Source organism: Carassius auratus, chromosome 2 (assembly GCF_003368295.1).
Source record: "Carassius auratus strain Wakin chromosome 2, ASM336829v1, whole genome shotgun sequence".
Classification (NCBI taxonomy): domain Eukaryota; kingdom Metazoa; phylum Chordata; class Actinopteri; order Cypriniformes; family Cyprinidae; genus Carassius; species Carassius auratus.
In genome coordinates this window covers 21,715,731-21,729,746 of record NC_039244.1, presented here as the reverse complement: position 1 = coordinate 21,729,746, position 14,016 = coordinate 21,715,731, and the positions used below count along the sequence as shown (strand labels likewise).

At 37.5% G+C, this 14,016-nt stretch overlaps 1 protein-coding gene across 1 annotated transcript in view; it reads right to left on the bottom strand.

Annotated features, from left to right (window-relative positions):
* LOC113041051 (calsyntenin-2-like) overlaps positions 1–14,016 on the bottom strand; it is a 125,922-nt gene that overhangs the window by 52,780 nt on the left and 59,126 nt on the right. The window contains exon 2 of the mRNA XM_026199336.1: positions 305–427. Within this exon, the coding sequence (XP_026055121.1) occupies positions 305–427 (123 nt within the window). The remainder of the gene's footprint in view (positions 1–304; positions 428–14,016) is intronic.

The following is a 14,016-nucleotide window of genomic DNA, read 5'->3' as shown; positions in this document are numbered from 1 at the left end:
CATTTAGTCATAGAAAAAAGTATTAATTAATTAGGAATGGAAAATGTACAGTCATTATCACCAAATAAACCCCAAAACAAGGGCTTATTATAACTTAAATAAATAGATAAATGAACAAAAAACATTGATCCAGTTAAAATAATTTGATTGTGAGAAGAAAAAGGATGTTGAGAGACATGAAACAAACACAGTGCAAGACACTGGGTATCAGGGACAACAGTCACATATGCCTGAATGCCATGACTGGCCAATCAGGATTGAGTAATTCCATAGCACTGTGTGATAAGTTTGGTAAGTTGTATACCTGCATAAGGGACAGGGGCGTCTTTGTCCAGTGCGACCAGAGGAGGGTCGAGCATTACAGTGTCCATGTTCTCAATGATGACACCATGGTAGGATGTCTCGATCCATGGTTTGTGCTTATTCACTACAATGGAGAGAGAGAAAAGAAACAGAAAAAAGATCATTTCAATTCTGAACTAAATGTTTTTCCAAGTTTCAACAAACATCTACTAAATAGGAATAAAAAACACAGAGTCAGAATCTTTTCTTTCAGTTACTTTTCATGCAAAGAATAGCTAATAATTGCAATCGATACAAGTCCAATAAGCATGGGCTGTTTGTCCAGCTCCTCAAATGGCAGCATCCCTGTCTTCCACGGCACGTATCCAGGGAAACACCCTCATTTATCTGGTGCTGGCGTGCTCTGTTGTTTCTGCGGGGTTTTGTTTCAGTTGCTGCTGTATAACAACAGATACCAAAACAAGATGCTAATCAATGGATGACAAACGCAATCTCCTAGCCAGTGAAAGGAAAACATCCGCACAAGAGGCTTTGTGCATTAAACAGCTTGTACCTAAGCAGTGTTTACATTTCTCAGAAAAATCTACATGCTGTTGGTTCACTAAACTCTCTGTATACAACTATGCCATGTTCGTAAGTATCACAACTGTAAGGTTAATTCAAAATCAGATTTTCAGTCAGTTCATTTAGTCTAATCACTTAAGAAGATGTAATGATGTAATGTAGTTTTAAAACTTTCATACATGCAGAATGAAGGGGGACAAAAACACACAAACAAAAAATACCAACTGAAAAAAGTAATGATACGATGACACCTTAAACTGTGTGGCTTGCTGAGAACATTAAGTTTACAGTAGGTAAGGTAGGTAAGGTACGTTTATTCACATAAGTTCCTGCATTCGAAAATGTTTGACCTGTGAAATCCTATCACAAGAATAAAGAATAAGGATATGTGAAGGCATGACCTAATAGCACAGATAGAAAAAAACTAAAAACAGCTGCACGTTTGCGGTGTTGCATGAAAGTGGAGTAGATTTTGGGGATTTATTATTATATGGTATATGAAAAAAATCCACTAAATTGTTGCATAACTTCCTTGGCATATGGTGGAAATGTTGGAAAAACAAAAGATTCATGTGGGTGATGAAAAGCAATTCATTATCAGAAGAAGAAGAAGAAGAAAAGCTTCATACGATTTGCCCCTCATGTAATCAGAAATCCTCCTTCAGCAAGAGTTAATGGAGTTTTAGATTAGCACTGGCTATTCAGTAACCCCTCACGTGGCTCAGTTCGAGATCCACCAAAGCAATTAATGAAAGAGTAAATTAAACCATTTCACACTTGTGGAGGACAATCTACACAGTCAAGTCTCAAAGAAAAGTCCTCCTGAAAAGCTCAGAGTGTCCTCGTAATGCATAAGACAGGGAACAAATCATCCGATTTAGATGGCCAGATGATTAAACCAGCTGCCAGTGTCATTTTCAAAGACTACAGTCTTGTTTTCAATGGGTTTGTGCCATTTATCTCTCTTTCTCTTATTCTAAAGCAATAATAAGAAGACGTGTTAGGCTCCAGCTGTTGAGAACGCGCTCAGTTCGGTCACTGTAGTGAAAATCAAAGGTAAAAAGGGATAAACTGCAACAGTTAGAGTTAAAAATATCTCAGTTTGTGTTCTACTGAAGAAACAAAGTCACCTACATCTTAAATGCCTTGGGGTAAGCAGATAAACATAAAATGTTCATTTTTGGGTGAACTATCCCTCTAACTCAGACACACTTACGTGGACAAAACTACGTTTTTTTGACTACTTGCAAATATCTCAGCTTGTTTTCTCACTTGAAAGTGGCTATTTGAACACACACAGATGAATAGCCAGGTTGTATCTATCTAGCTGGGTTACTCATACAAAGACACCTACCTCAAGCTCCAGAAAGGCAAACAAATTTGTGATGCAGATGTATGGACAAACAGGTCTGATTCAATGCAGTCTGATATTCTCATTTTGCAGAAAATGAATAAAAATGATCGCAAAAAGGCTTTCATTTAGGCTACACAGCTTGCATGACCCCTCAAAACACTAATAAAGGCCTGATTCATTAGGTAAACATTTATTCGAGTGTTTCATGTGTGAAATGTCACAGGCTGGGAAAAACATGTGGCTGTCATCGTGTACACAAGATACAGTAAATAACTGTAATTTGGATCAGGTACTTTCTATTATAATAATAGATCTCTCCAGGCTTCAGTCACTGCAAATTCACATCGAACTATCTCGTTCTCACTCCCTCTCTCTCTAATAAGGTTAGTGGTGTCACTAAGAGCAATATCCCTACTCTGTAATCCCTGAGCTATTACTCATGAGATGTCTGCAGCCATTATACAGCATTAGAGCTCCATGATGGAAGCTAATTCAATGTGGACTTTTTTCTTACATCCGCTCCCCTGCACTAAAGAGCTCAGCCAACAACACACAAAACATAATGGCAGATGCATAAATGCACAAACACACACCAAAATTGTGTATGCATTTACCATTAAGGAATGCAATTTTATATGTACACTATAAAATGCTTTAAAATACCATTAACAATTTAATATATTACTACTAATAATAATATTTTCTATTATTAGAAGTAGTACTAAAATGTATCTTTACTCACACAGTGCTTCACATAAACTAAAAACAAATAATGAATAAAATATCATGAATAAAGAACAAAATTAGAAAGTCAGTGTTATAAAAATATATAAAAATAAATACCAAATATATAAAATGATATGTAATTATAAAATAAAAGATTTGTTTTTTTTTTTTTTACTTTTAGTACTTTTTAGAAGAAAAAAAACATCACCCTGCATTTGGTTCATTCATTTTCCTGTGAGCACTATCCAAATAACCTGAATTGAATTAAAGCAGGTGAGCCCAGAGTGAGGGAGGTAGAAAATTCAGGTCGGGTCTCACAAGAGGACAAGAAAGGGGCTATTATAGAATCAATTATTTATTCAACTTGATATATAATTATTCCAGCATTTCAAGCACTTGATAAAATGTTGCCGGGGGAGGAAGTGAACGTTTGCAAATCTACTTTGACCCTTTTCCAACCTGCTATAATGAAAATCCCAGTCAGCATTCCAACGGTAATTAAACTTGGGGACAGCTTGCAGAATTGATGGTGAATTTTACTGCTCTCCCAGTGTCACACAACAAGCTATTAATTTCTGACCTGTCGACACCGTAACATTACATTCGGCTCATAACATTGGAATTAAACAATAATCGAAACACGCGTGTGGGACCCAGAGAAAAAAGAAAGTGCTAAAGCCAAGAGACCAGAAGAGAATGACTAAAGAGAGAGAGGAGACCGGCAATATTCATTCTGCAGCGTGCATTACAGTGCCGATTTAGCACGTAGTGTTATTGTTTGCAAGTGTAAACAACAAAAACTGCTGCTGGACCAGCTAATGGATCTAAGCAGAAAAACAAATCTTCTTAAGGCTCATTCAAGGCCACTACACTAGAGGATTTAAGAACCCATTAGCCAAATGGCTGGTAAACACGATCTGTGATGGCCATTGTCTTGAGACAAAGTCTAAGGACTTCAACTCAATCATAGTCAAGAGAGTCAAAGATCAACCCAAGGCCAGCTAAAATAATCTGCTAGAGCCAAATGAGGGTATTAGTAGAAAATTGTTAATTAACATCCCTTGCACTGTGCAAATGACCAGTACATAGGCTCTGTATTGGGAAAAGGAACAGAAATGACTATCAGGAAGGCAGTAATTAGCCACAATGACCTAGCATAATCCAATAGTAGCAGGAAGGAGTTTTCTGGTAGGGGCCGAAGGGTAATTTTAAATGCATTAAGCTCAACCAAGCCGCATCCCACACGTCCACAGAGACACACTTCTTACGCTTGCATCACTCGTCTTTAATGCTAATTAATGAGGTCATAATCTCAAACTTTTTCTATGGCAAGCAGTGAGATTTGCAGGTCTTCAGAGACTTCTCATATAGGGGGCCCAGTTGACTAAATTAGCGTTTTATCATGCTATTTAATAGCACAGCCATTAAAAAAATGTTTGCATATTGAGGACTGCTTGAGTTAATTAATGAATGAACAGATCGTTAGGACTGTGTGCCGTCATTCTTGGACATCTGGAAAGCATCGTAAAAGGGTGCTGGGTATTGAGTCTGTGCGGAGGGAGCAAAATGGTGACCTCTATAAAGGGGGTGAAAGAGTGAAATTGTTTTTAATGTTTTGAACGTTCAGTGGTGGTTTCAGTTGCTTTGGCTAACCTGCACGGTTTCCATTAAAAGCGATATATTGTAAAAATGGCTGTGGCAGCAAGTCCTCATACAATTTTCTGTGGTTAAAAATACATTGCTGTTGCCTGGTGGTGTGCAGCAAATTCTCCAAGAAACAAGAGGTGACGAGTTTGAGACCAACCAGCTTGTGTCATTTGTCAATCATGCCTCCCCTCATTACAGCATTTCCTATACACATTACAGCATTTCCTGTAAAAAGTGATAAACATGTCGGAATAATGTGTGATTTGGAATGTATCTTAAACCCTGTTCATGCTGAAAGATGCATGTGCTTGTCTCTGACAGTTGGGATGCTATAGGTGTTCTCATTCCTTAAGCAGATGTCATTCCATGTTGTTGCTAAAAATAAATATGCTAAAGGACAAATATTGCATTTAACTGGAATTGGTGCATAAAATGCATAATATCAAAGATACTGTGTGAGCTGGGTTTTAGTTTCTATTTATCTCTGATTATGACATCCATTTCAAGGTATCTGTTTGCAAAGAGGCGGCGCTAAATAATACAGGTCCAAAATGTGAGAGTGTAAAAATGTTTTTAAAAGTTTGCGGTCAATAACATAAATAAATACCTTCATTAAGTAAGTATGCAAATAAATTGATCAGAAGTGACAGTTAAGATATTAACAATGTTTTGAAATATTTATTTTTTTTAAATAAACGCTCTTTTAAACTTTCTAAATTAAAGAAAAGGGCATCACGGTTTCCACAAAAAAATATATAAAATAAATGTTTCTTGAGCAATAAGTTTATTAGAACAATCTGATATTGAAGACTGACGTAATAGCGGTTGCAAATTCAGATTTTTGAATCATTCAAACACGATTGAAAAAAAATCCATTTCCATCTCTCTCTTCTTCTCATCCTGCATTACTCTGCATTACTTAAAAATCCTCTCGGGCCTTCATGGACATCTTTATAACCCAAACTGGCAAAGAGCAAACATTCACAATAAAGACAATCCGCAGGTGACTTGTCTTGAATCTGCCATCGCTGTGGGAGGCGTACAGGCTAATTTACAGCTAAATTTCTCCATAATAAGCATTAGTAATCCCTGACACAAACAATTGAAAGACAGCAGAGGTTTATAAATGTCATTAATACTACACACATGCCAATATAAATGACTCATTCCCTTGTGTCAATAAAATCTGTGAATCAACTTAGGTCACCAGCCAAGAATATAAATTTGTTTGATTAGACTCTCGACAAACATTGAAGCGAATATCTTTTGTAATCGAGAAGTTCTCCGCGCTGGCATTTGCTACTGTCAGCCTGGCTTCGACACTCCAGGGGACTCGGAAATGTCAATTGTCTGTAATTAGAAAGCTGGCATATTCATTCACGGGGCTTTGTTTCCTTGACAAGGAATCCGCGTCCTTATGGTCTTTTCATTAGCCATATTGTTTATGAGCCATATGTGTGAGACACAATCAACCCTTATGAAAAGAGCCATTTTGATTACAAACCTTGTGAAGGCACTTAAATTACAAATCATTGTTAGAAACACAGAGAACTGATTGAGTTGGAGAGATGAAGGATTTTAGGGGGACTTGATAGGGATTCGAATGAAAGCAAGGAGTGAAGAGAACAATGATCTCCTTAGTGACACGGGTGCCAGAGGCTGAGCAAGAGAGAGGGCAGGGCTCAACTTTCCATCTTCTCCGGATTAAAATTAAAAGGGCCTGCTAGTTCATCTTCTGTCTTTGGGAGATCTGGACGCTCCAGTGGCTCTCAGAATCTCTGGGCGGTTTGAGATGACGAAAACGAAAATTGATGCTGGGGCTCCAGCTCCTTGCCTCCCTCCCTGCACTTAACAAGACGTCTGCTGTGCCCAAATGCCCATCACCTTTTATCTGCCTTAGCGAGTAGGGATGTGCTTAATCTACATATTTTCAATGAGTAGTCGGTGGGTTGTCTGAACAACTAGTCTTAAAGGGAAAATAAATTTTGTCATTATTTACTTGTTTCAAACCTGTATAACCTTCTTTCTTCTTTTGAACACGAAGACATTTTGAAGAGTGTTTTTGCTCTTACGATGAAAGTCAGTGTTGTCTTGGACACCGCTGATTTTCGTTTTTTAGACCAGCAGCTCTCAATTCCAGTCCTATAGACCTCCCGCTCTGCACATTTTGTGTGTTTCTCTTATCACTTCAGACGTTTGTTCTATTCAACTGTAAGTGCCCTGCAAAGTGGGCATCACAGGATATTCCACCATGATTCCAGTTCGAAGCGAGCGTATATGTTTCATTTTAAGGTCCTTACAGTGTATGACATGTGAATTTAACTTGTATTTATTTACAGAGGTATATGATACTGTGCAGAGACCATGTCAGTTGGAACACAGTTCATGCATGGAGTTCATGGGGGGTAGTAAATGACGACAGTGGTGAACTATCTGTATTATGTCCCTTTTTACAACCTATATAGTAATGTATCAGGTGTCCAAAGAAGAAGTCTTTGAAGTTTCAGCTCAAAAAACACCACAGAATATTTATTATTCCATGCTGTAAATACCTCTTTTTGGATGGAAGCAAAATAATGCTGTTTTCCTGTCTCTTTAAATGCAAATGAGCTACCGCTCAATGGGAAATTGCATTGCATCCAACAAACATTGGTGTTAACAACTATGGTTTTGGGAAACGCACCCCAGAAGGGGGGATGTGATGTGCCTAAGTTACTATGGCAACAACAAGCAAAACATCAGTTTGTTTATGATTATCATTTTTATCATAGTTTTGCTCACATGATGTTGCAGTTCTTTGTCGTCACAAATTTTTTTTACTTTTTATGAGTTTAACATTTCTGAGTGAAACCTGATTTAAAACCAATGACAATGACAACAGGGTCGATGTACAGTCGTTTGTTCAGATTTTATTTATACTACCCATTTTCATACAAAAAAGAACACTTTTAACAGTCATAAGTAACTTTTAAACCAAAAGTAGTACCTACTAGACAGTATGCTATTTCAAACGCAGCTTAAGACCTGAAATAAGTCAGATAAGCGAGACATCCAAAATATGTGTAGAGGAACAGGGTTGACAAACACTGTCATAAGTCCTCATAAAAAAATAATAATAATAATAAAATATATATATAATTAACACTAAACCTGTGGATCATACATAATAATGGTAACATTATTCATACCATGCAATCTGAAGTCGTAATTCTCAAATTTATAATTGAGGGTGTTGAATTTGTTACACAAATTGTGTTTTGGCTGTAAAAGAAAAGTAACTCCTCAGATAAAGTTGACCATGTTGACAACACACTAAAACCCTCTAAGAGGTTGCATTTCTAAATCAATCCTCAAAGAACTGCTGCAAAAAATACAGTTAAATTGAAAAACCATCTACTCTAGTCGACCTAAAAGACAGATGACTAGTTTACCATCTTGAACATCTCTATTACCAGTGAGCTACAGCTAGACAGACAAAGAGAAACTCTCAGAGCGACAGAGAGGAGCAGTGAGAGTCCACCTGAAAGGCAGATTGTCTCTACTTGACACATGCACGATATAAAATCTAATTAGCTGAAAAAAGTTGGAATTTTAAGAAATACATTTACAACTGTGAGGTATACATTTCAGATAAGGACAAATAAAGTTGGAATTAGGGTTAAAACATTAAGGTGGAAACATGCTTTCATAGTGTTATATACTGTAATTGTGATTTAACAAGAAACATTTTTAAAACGAACACTAAACAAAATCTGTGTAAAGTTATAAGGATATTTAATTGTCAGTGTATATCTGATGACAACATTGCATGTGAGATGTGCAAGTATGTGTGTGTGCTTGATTGCATATGCTCAAATCAAATGGAGTGTTATCTATATTTGCAGTACATCTACTCATTTATCAGACATTTTATGCAAAGCATCTTAAAAGTGAGAAGGGCTATGCCACGAACTATTATTATCTATTGAGGGCAATTTGCACCACCTACCAGCGAAGGTACAACCTTTGATTCAAATTTACAGTGGATATCTGCCTTATAATCAACTATCAACACATTCTGAATGTGTCATGTGTACTTAAGACTCATAAAACACAATAAATTATATGTTCCTCTAGCAAACTGCCACTTGAGTAGCTATATTTCTTGATTGCATTGAGTTCTCCCACACATCCCATCTGAATTCAAGCCCAAGCCATCTCTGTTAGATGAACGCTGTTGCCTGGTAGGATTGGAACAGAGCTAAGCTCTTACAGAAGGAGGTTTCTGGTATGGGCACAATGGTAGGGATTTCCTTTTGTGTCCTCCAAGAGGGGCTGGCATACAGGGGGGATTTTCTCAGCTGAGAGAAGGAAAGAGGCACTGGTCCACTCAGAGGCACACAAAAAATCCTCTTTACAGTGCAAGTTGACAGTGGCAGTACCACTTGAAAACTTAACAGCTCACAAGAGGTGGTGGAAAAAAAAGAAAGCTTGACGGGGAACCTTTAGATAGGTGTTGTCTCATGTCCTGAAGACATGATTCCTTCACACAAGGACAGATTTACTACCACTTAGCTTTCAACATTTCCCTGACAAATGACGTTTGACAAATTATGCATGCTGGACATTTAAACAAGGCACAAAAATGACATAACATCCTCAGCCAAATACAGAGGCTGTAAAATAGAGCTTTGTTTTATGTTACTGAGTCATGCCTGTGGGCAGGTGTAAACATCCCACATTTCACAATATGTAGCTTTTTATTTGCTTAATAGCACATCGTTTATGGCAGAAGGGAAGATAATATAGAGTAGATTGTTTTCAGTCATGGTGGTGTGTTTATGATCACACCGCCTGTGTTTTCTTGTGAGCATGTTTTCTAGTAGCACACAGTTGAAAAGAAGAGCATATGTTCTCTTCTGGATGCTGATTTTCTGCATGGGATGCTAGTGTGCCCAAGAGACCAGGTCCGGGAATCATCATGAATGTATCCATTTCGGTTCCTCAATGGTTCCAATGGTTGATTTTTAGTACCTTTGAGGCAGAAATATTTGGAAGAAAGTAATGCAATTCCATTGACAATGATGACAATCTTATAATAATAATAACAGAATCAGAACTACACAGGACACAAGTATATGGTCTTGATCCACTATACAATGAACTGACTCAAACGTGTCATTCTTTCATGCAATGGACACGTTCTGTAGATTTTGTAATTGTGTTAAGATGGAGCTTTTTTTGGGGGGGGGGGTTATATTAGTGTTGATTAAATTAATACAACCAATACAAAGATTACACAAGATTGTTATAGATTGCTAATATTGCCTCAAGTACTCAAATTATATTCTTACAATTGTCTATATAATTACTGACAATTGAGAATCTCTCTCTCTATTTCCTCACTGCTGTTGCCCTCGCTGCAAGCAGGTTTGATGATGCAATAATGTGATACTCAAATGCTATTGGTTTGAATGGTTACCTCTTGATTGTGACTGTTAAATATTTAGAAGGTGGGAAATCATATTAAGCATCACTTTTTGGGTAAAGCAATTTATCATTTGACTGTCCATTCTGATAAGGGATGTCAAATCTACTTTTACACTGTTACCGCAGGTTGTTTTCTCGCCCCCCATCCCCCTGGAATGCTAGTTTGAAGGAGCAGACCCATGATGGAGGGGAAAACCATGCAATTTAACACCATTGGGCTAGTGTTGGCCTAGTTTTGAATAGTAATTGTTTTGGTTTTGTTTTGCACTATTAACTTTGATAACATTTTGATCATGTCAAGTTTCAAGTTTGTATTTATTTATATAGCACATTTAAAAACAGCAAGCAGGGCTGACCAACGTTTATGACATGATATCACAATGACTTAAAAGCTAAAGAAAAAAATTAGGATTTAAGAGAAGATTTAAAAACAGTAAAGAGATTGAGCCGTTCGGATGTAAGCCGGAAGGCTGTTTCACAGCCTAGGCCCGGCAATCGCAAAGGCTCCGTCTCCTCTTTTCTTTAGCCGTGATCTGGGGACAGCCAAAAGTCTCTGATCAGCAGACCTCAAGTTTCGTGTGGGATTGTGTGGGAAGAGAAGTTCGGACAAACAGCTCGGTGCCAGATTGCTTACGGATTTAAAAACAAAGAGAAGAATTTGTAACTCAATTCTAAAATGCACAGGTAGCCAATGCAGTGATTTTAAGATAGGAGAAACATGATCGAATTTACGTTGTCTTTTGAGGAACTTTTCAGCAGCATTCTGTACTAATTGGAGATGAGCAATAGAGTGTTTGGCAATGCTATAGTAGAGAGAGTTGCAATAATCCAACTGTGATGTAATGAGCGCATGGACAGCGATCTCCAAGGTTTTCTCAGAAAGAGAGGACTTGTCGACTTGTCACTTGTTGGAGTATTTTACACGAGAACTATTATTGGAACTAAATGTCATTCATTTAGTTGGGGTTACTTATTTAATTTATATAAAACCAGTTTGTTACCTATACTTGAATGAGTTCAATGAGGTTTGTTTGATACCTTTAAAATAAATGAAAATGCGGAGGAGGGGGGGATTCTACTCCATATGACAGAGTTTTTTTTCTCACCTAAGCTTTTAATAACCCCATTAATTAAACCTCTTTTTATGATGAACAGTTTTTCCGGCACAAACTGACCTGGACTCATGCTGGTTTAAGCTTGTCTTTTCAGCAGAGCAGCCTATGAGCTGAAGCCCACAGATATGTGGCATCTCATCCCAGTGTCAGTTCAAAGTGTGGCGTTAATCCTAAAAGCAGCTGTCCGGAGTTATCCTCTCGCCTCATGTCCAGTCATGCCCGCTTTCCCTCTAACACTCCTCTTCTTTCCACACACTTCATCTGCATTGTAGATGGGATTATGCCATGGAAATGAGAACTTGTCTAAACAAAATACATCTCCAGCTCCTGGAATCCAGTAAGACTGTTCTGCGTGTAAACTAACCAGGATAATTCACTGTCAGTTTACAGCGTTGGCAGAAAAGGGAAGCCAGCTCTAATCTGGTTTGTCTGCTTAAGGGAGAGTGACTCTGGACACGATTGCGAGAGGAATGAAACCCACACAGGCTCCTGACCCAAAACTGCCGACCCTGAGGGGCTTCAAAACACACCGTCACGCAACCAAATCAAATCAGTAGTGAGACACATACAAACACAAACACACACACACAGAGTGACAGCGTTGAAGAGACTGGCAGAGAAGAATAGGGGGGAAAAAGGGATTTCTGAAATATATTGTGAAGATGGATGGAAGCCATTAAAGGAGTTAAAAGAAGTGAGGGAGATAGAGTGAAGGAACCGAGCTAAACAAAGCCAAAGTGCAGCACAGAGGAAGATGGGTTGACTTAAAAGAACGGGGATGGAATAAGGAAGGAGCACTTTAGACCAATAAATCACTCGCAAAGAGCCCCTCGCTGAGACCATAACACAGAGAACTACGAGGGCACTTTAAAGCAACTCATTCTCTAAATGTCTGTCTATAACATAAAATACTTCCAAAAAAAAAAAAAAAAAATTGTGGGTAGTATGCATACTTATGATGCACAAAACTGTTGATTCATGGGTAAGCAGGTTTGAATTAGAATTTTAAATGGCTGCTAGCTAATGCTGGTAAGCATATAGAAAGAAGTTTGGCTGTTAGTCGATATACAGATATGTACATTGGGGTCCAAAAGCCAAAAGACCATATTGAACATCTGGGTTTTGAATGAAGGAATGAACAAATTAATATTACTCCTGTTCCTCTTCATTCTCGTCACATGATCCTTCATAAATTATTCTAATATACTGAATATCAATGATCAAAACGGTTGTGCTGCTAAAACTTCTTTGATGAACAGACAGAACTAACATTTATTTATTTATTATATTTAATCTTTTGAAATATTACAAATGTATTTTTGGTCACTTTTGATGAATTTAATAAATCCTTGTTTACTGAAATTTTACATTTATAAAAAAAAAAAAATCTAATTTTTGGATTTTTTTTTTCTCTTCTCAAAAGCACATGGAGATTACTCTAAATGACAGACAAAGCAGATCCTCTGTTACAGCAGACCACAGTCATATCCTGAAGCTCTATCAGCTGACAGCAGGGGCTCTGAGGACAGGCAGGGGTGAAGGAGAGCTCCACCTGGGCAGCTGAGAACCGCATGAAAGCAGGAGGAGAACAGAGTGATGGGAGGACAGCGGAGTAGTAACATTCACCCAGTCCTCTATTTCAAGGCGGTCTTCTCACCTGGCCTCATAGCAACATCACAAAATCACAAGCCCTTCCTGTGAGAAAATGAAGAGAGGATATTTCCAACATGAGTCTGACAGCTCGCTTATATGCCCAGCGGTACAACCCAAAATCTACTGCCGGACAGCGGCAGTGCTGGATGAGAAAGATGATTTTATGTGGTCTCTAATCAGATCACATCCCACTCAGGTGGGAATGTTTATTTACCACATAGTTAGTTTTAGTTACCAATGGTTACCAACTTGAATTGGATTTTGATTCAGGGACCCACGATGCAATTACAAATTTAAAAAAAAAAAAAAAAAAATGAAATATGAAATAATTATTCTAAAATATTTTTTTTGTTTATTTGTATAAAAATGTAATATTTATGTATTAAATGTATGTATGTGTGTATTAAATCTATATTTGACAGCAATAAGAAAAATTCTCTAGCGTGAAATGAAAGTGATTGCATATGTTAAATATGCTTTATTATTATGAATATTTTATTTTAGCATTGCAGATCTTAGTACTCATTTTGGAATGTTTCATCCAACATATGCTTTTTCAAAAAAAAAAAAAAAAAAAGTAATTAATAATTAATTTGAAATGAAAATAGTTAACAAATTCTATAAAAATCATTAATATTGGATTTAAGCAAAATGCAAACATTAAAAATTATTAAACATTTTTGTGCATCAGTGCTTTTGACATATTATCCTGAGTAAAGAGAACACAGAACACATAGATCTCCAAACCTATAAAAGTTCAACCATCAGTGGATGTGATATCTGCCATGCCGGCTTCTTTTCTTCCCTCGAGCATTTCTTTGATACAGTTTAATATCTTTTTTATTGCTCTTATAGCGGAGTTCATTAACATGCAGACACATGCGTCCACGCTCACAACGGGGATTAGATAACCTCACACTTCATGACATCTTTCTTGATACAGCGCGTGAATAAAGCAGCAGAATCTCTCCGCAGCCTGCACACGCAGGAAACCACAGTCAAGCTCGCCTTAATTTTTCGCCTAACTAATAAAACCAGACAGGCAAAGGCCACTCACCCTCTTTTGAGGAGAGTTTATTTTGATTTTGATTTAAAAAGACTGTGTTAGTCACACAGCTGCGGCGCTGCACGGAAACGGGCATGAAGGAAGAAAACAAGGAGGAGGTGGGGGTAGGGAGAATTATG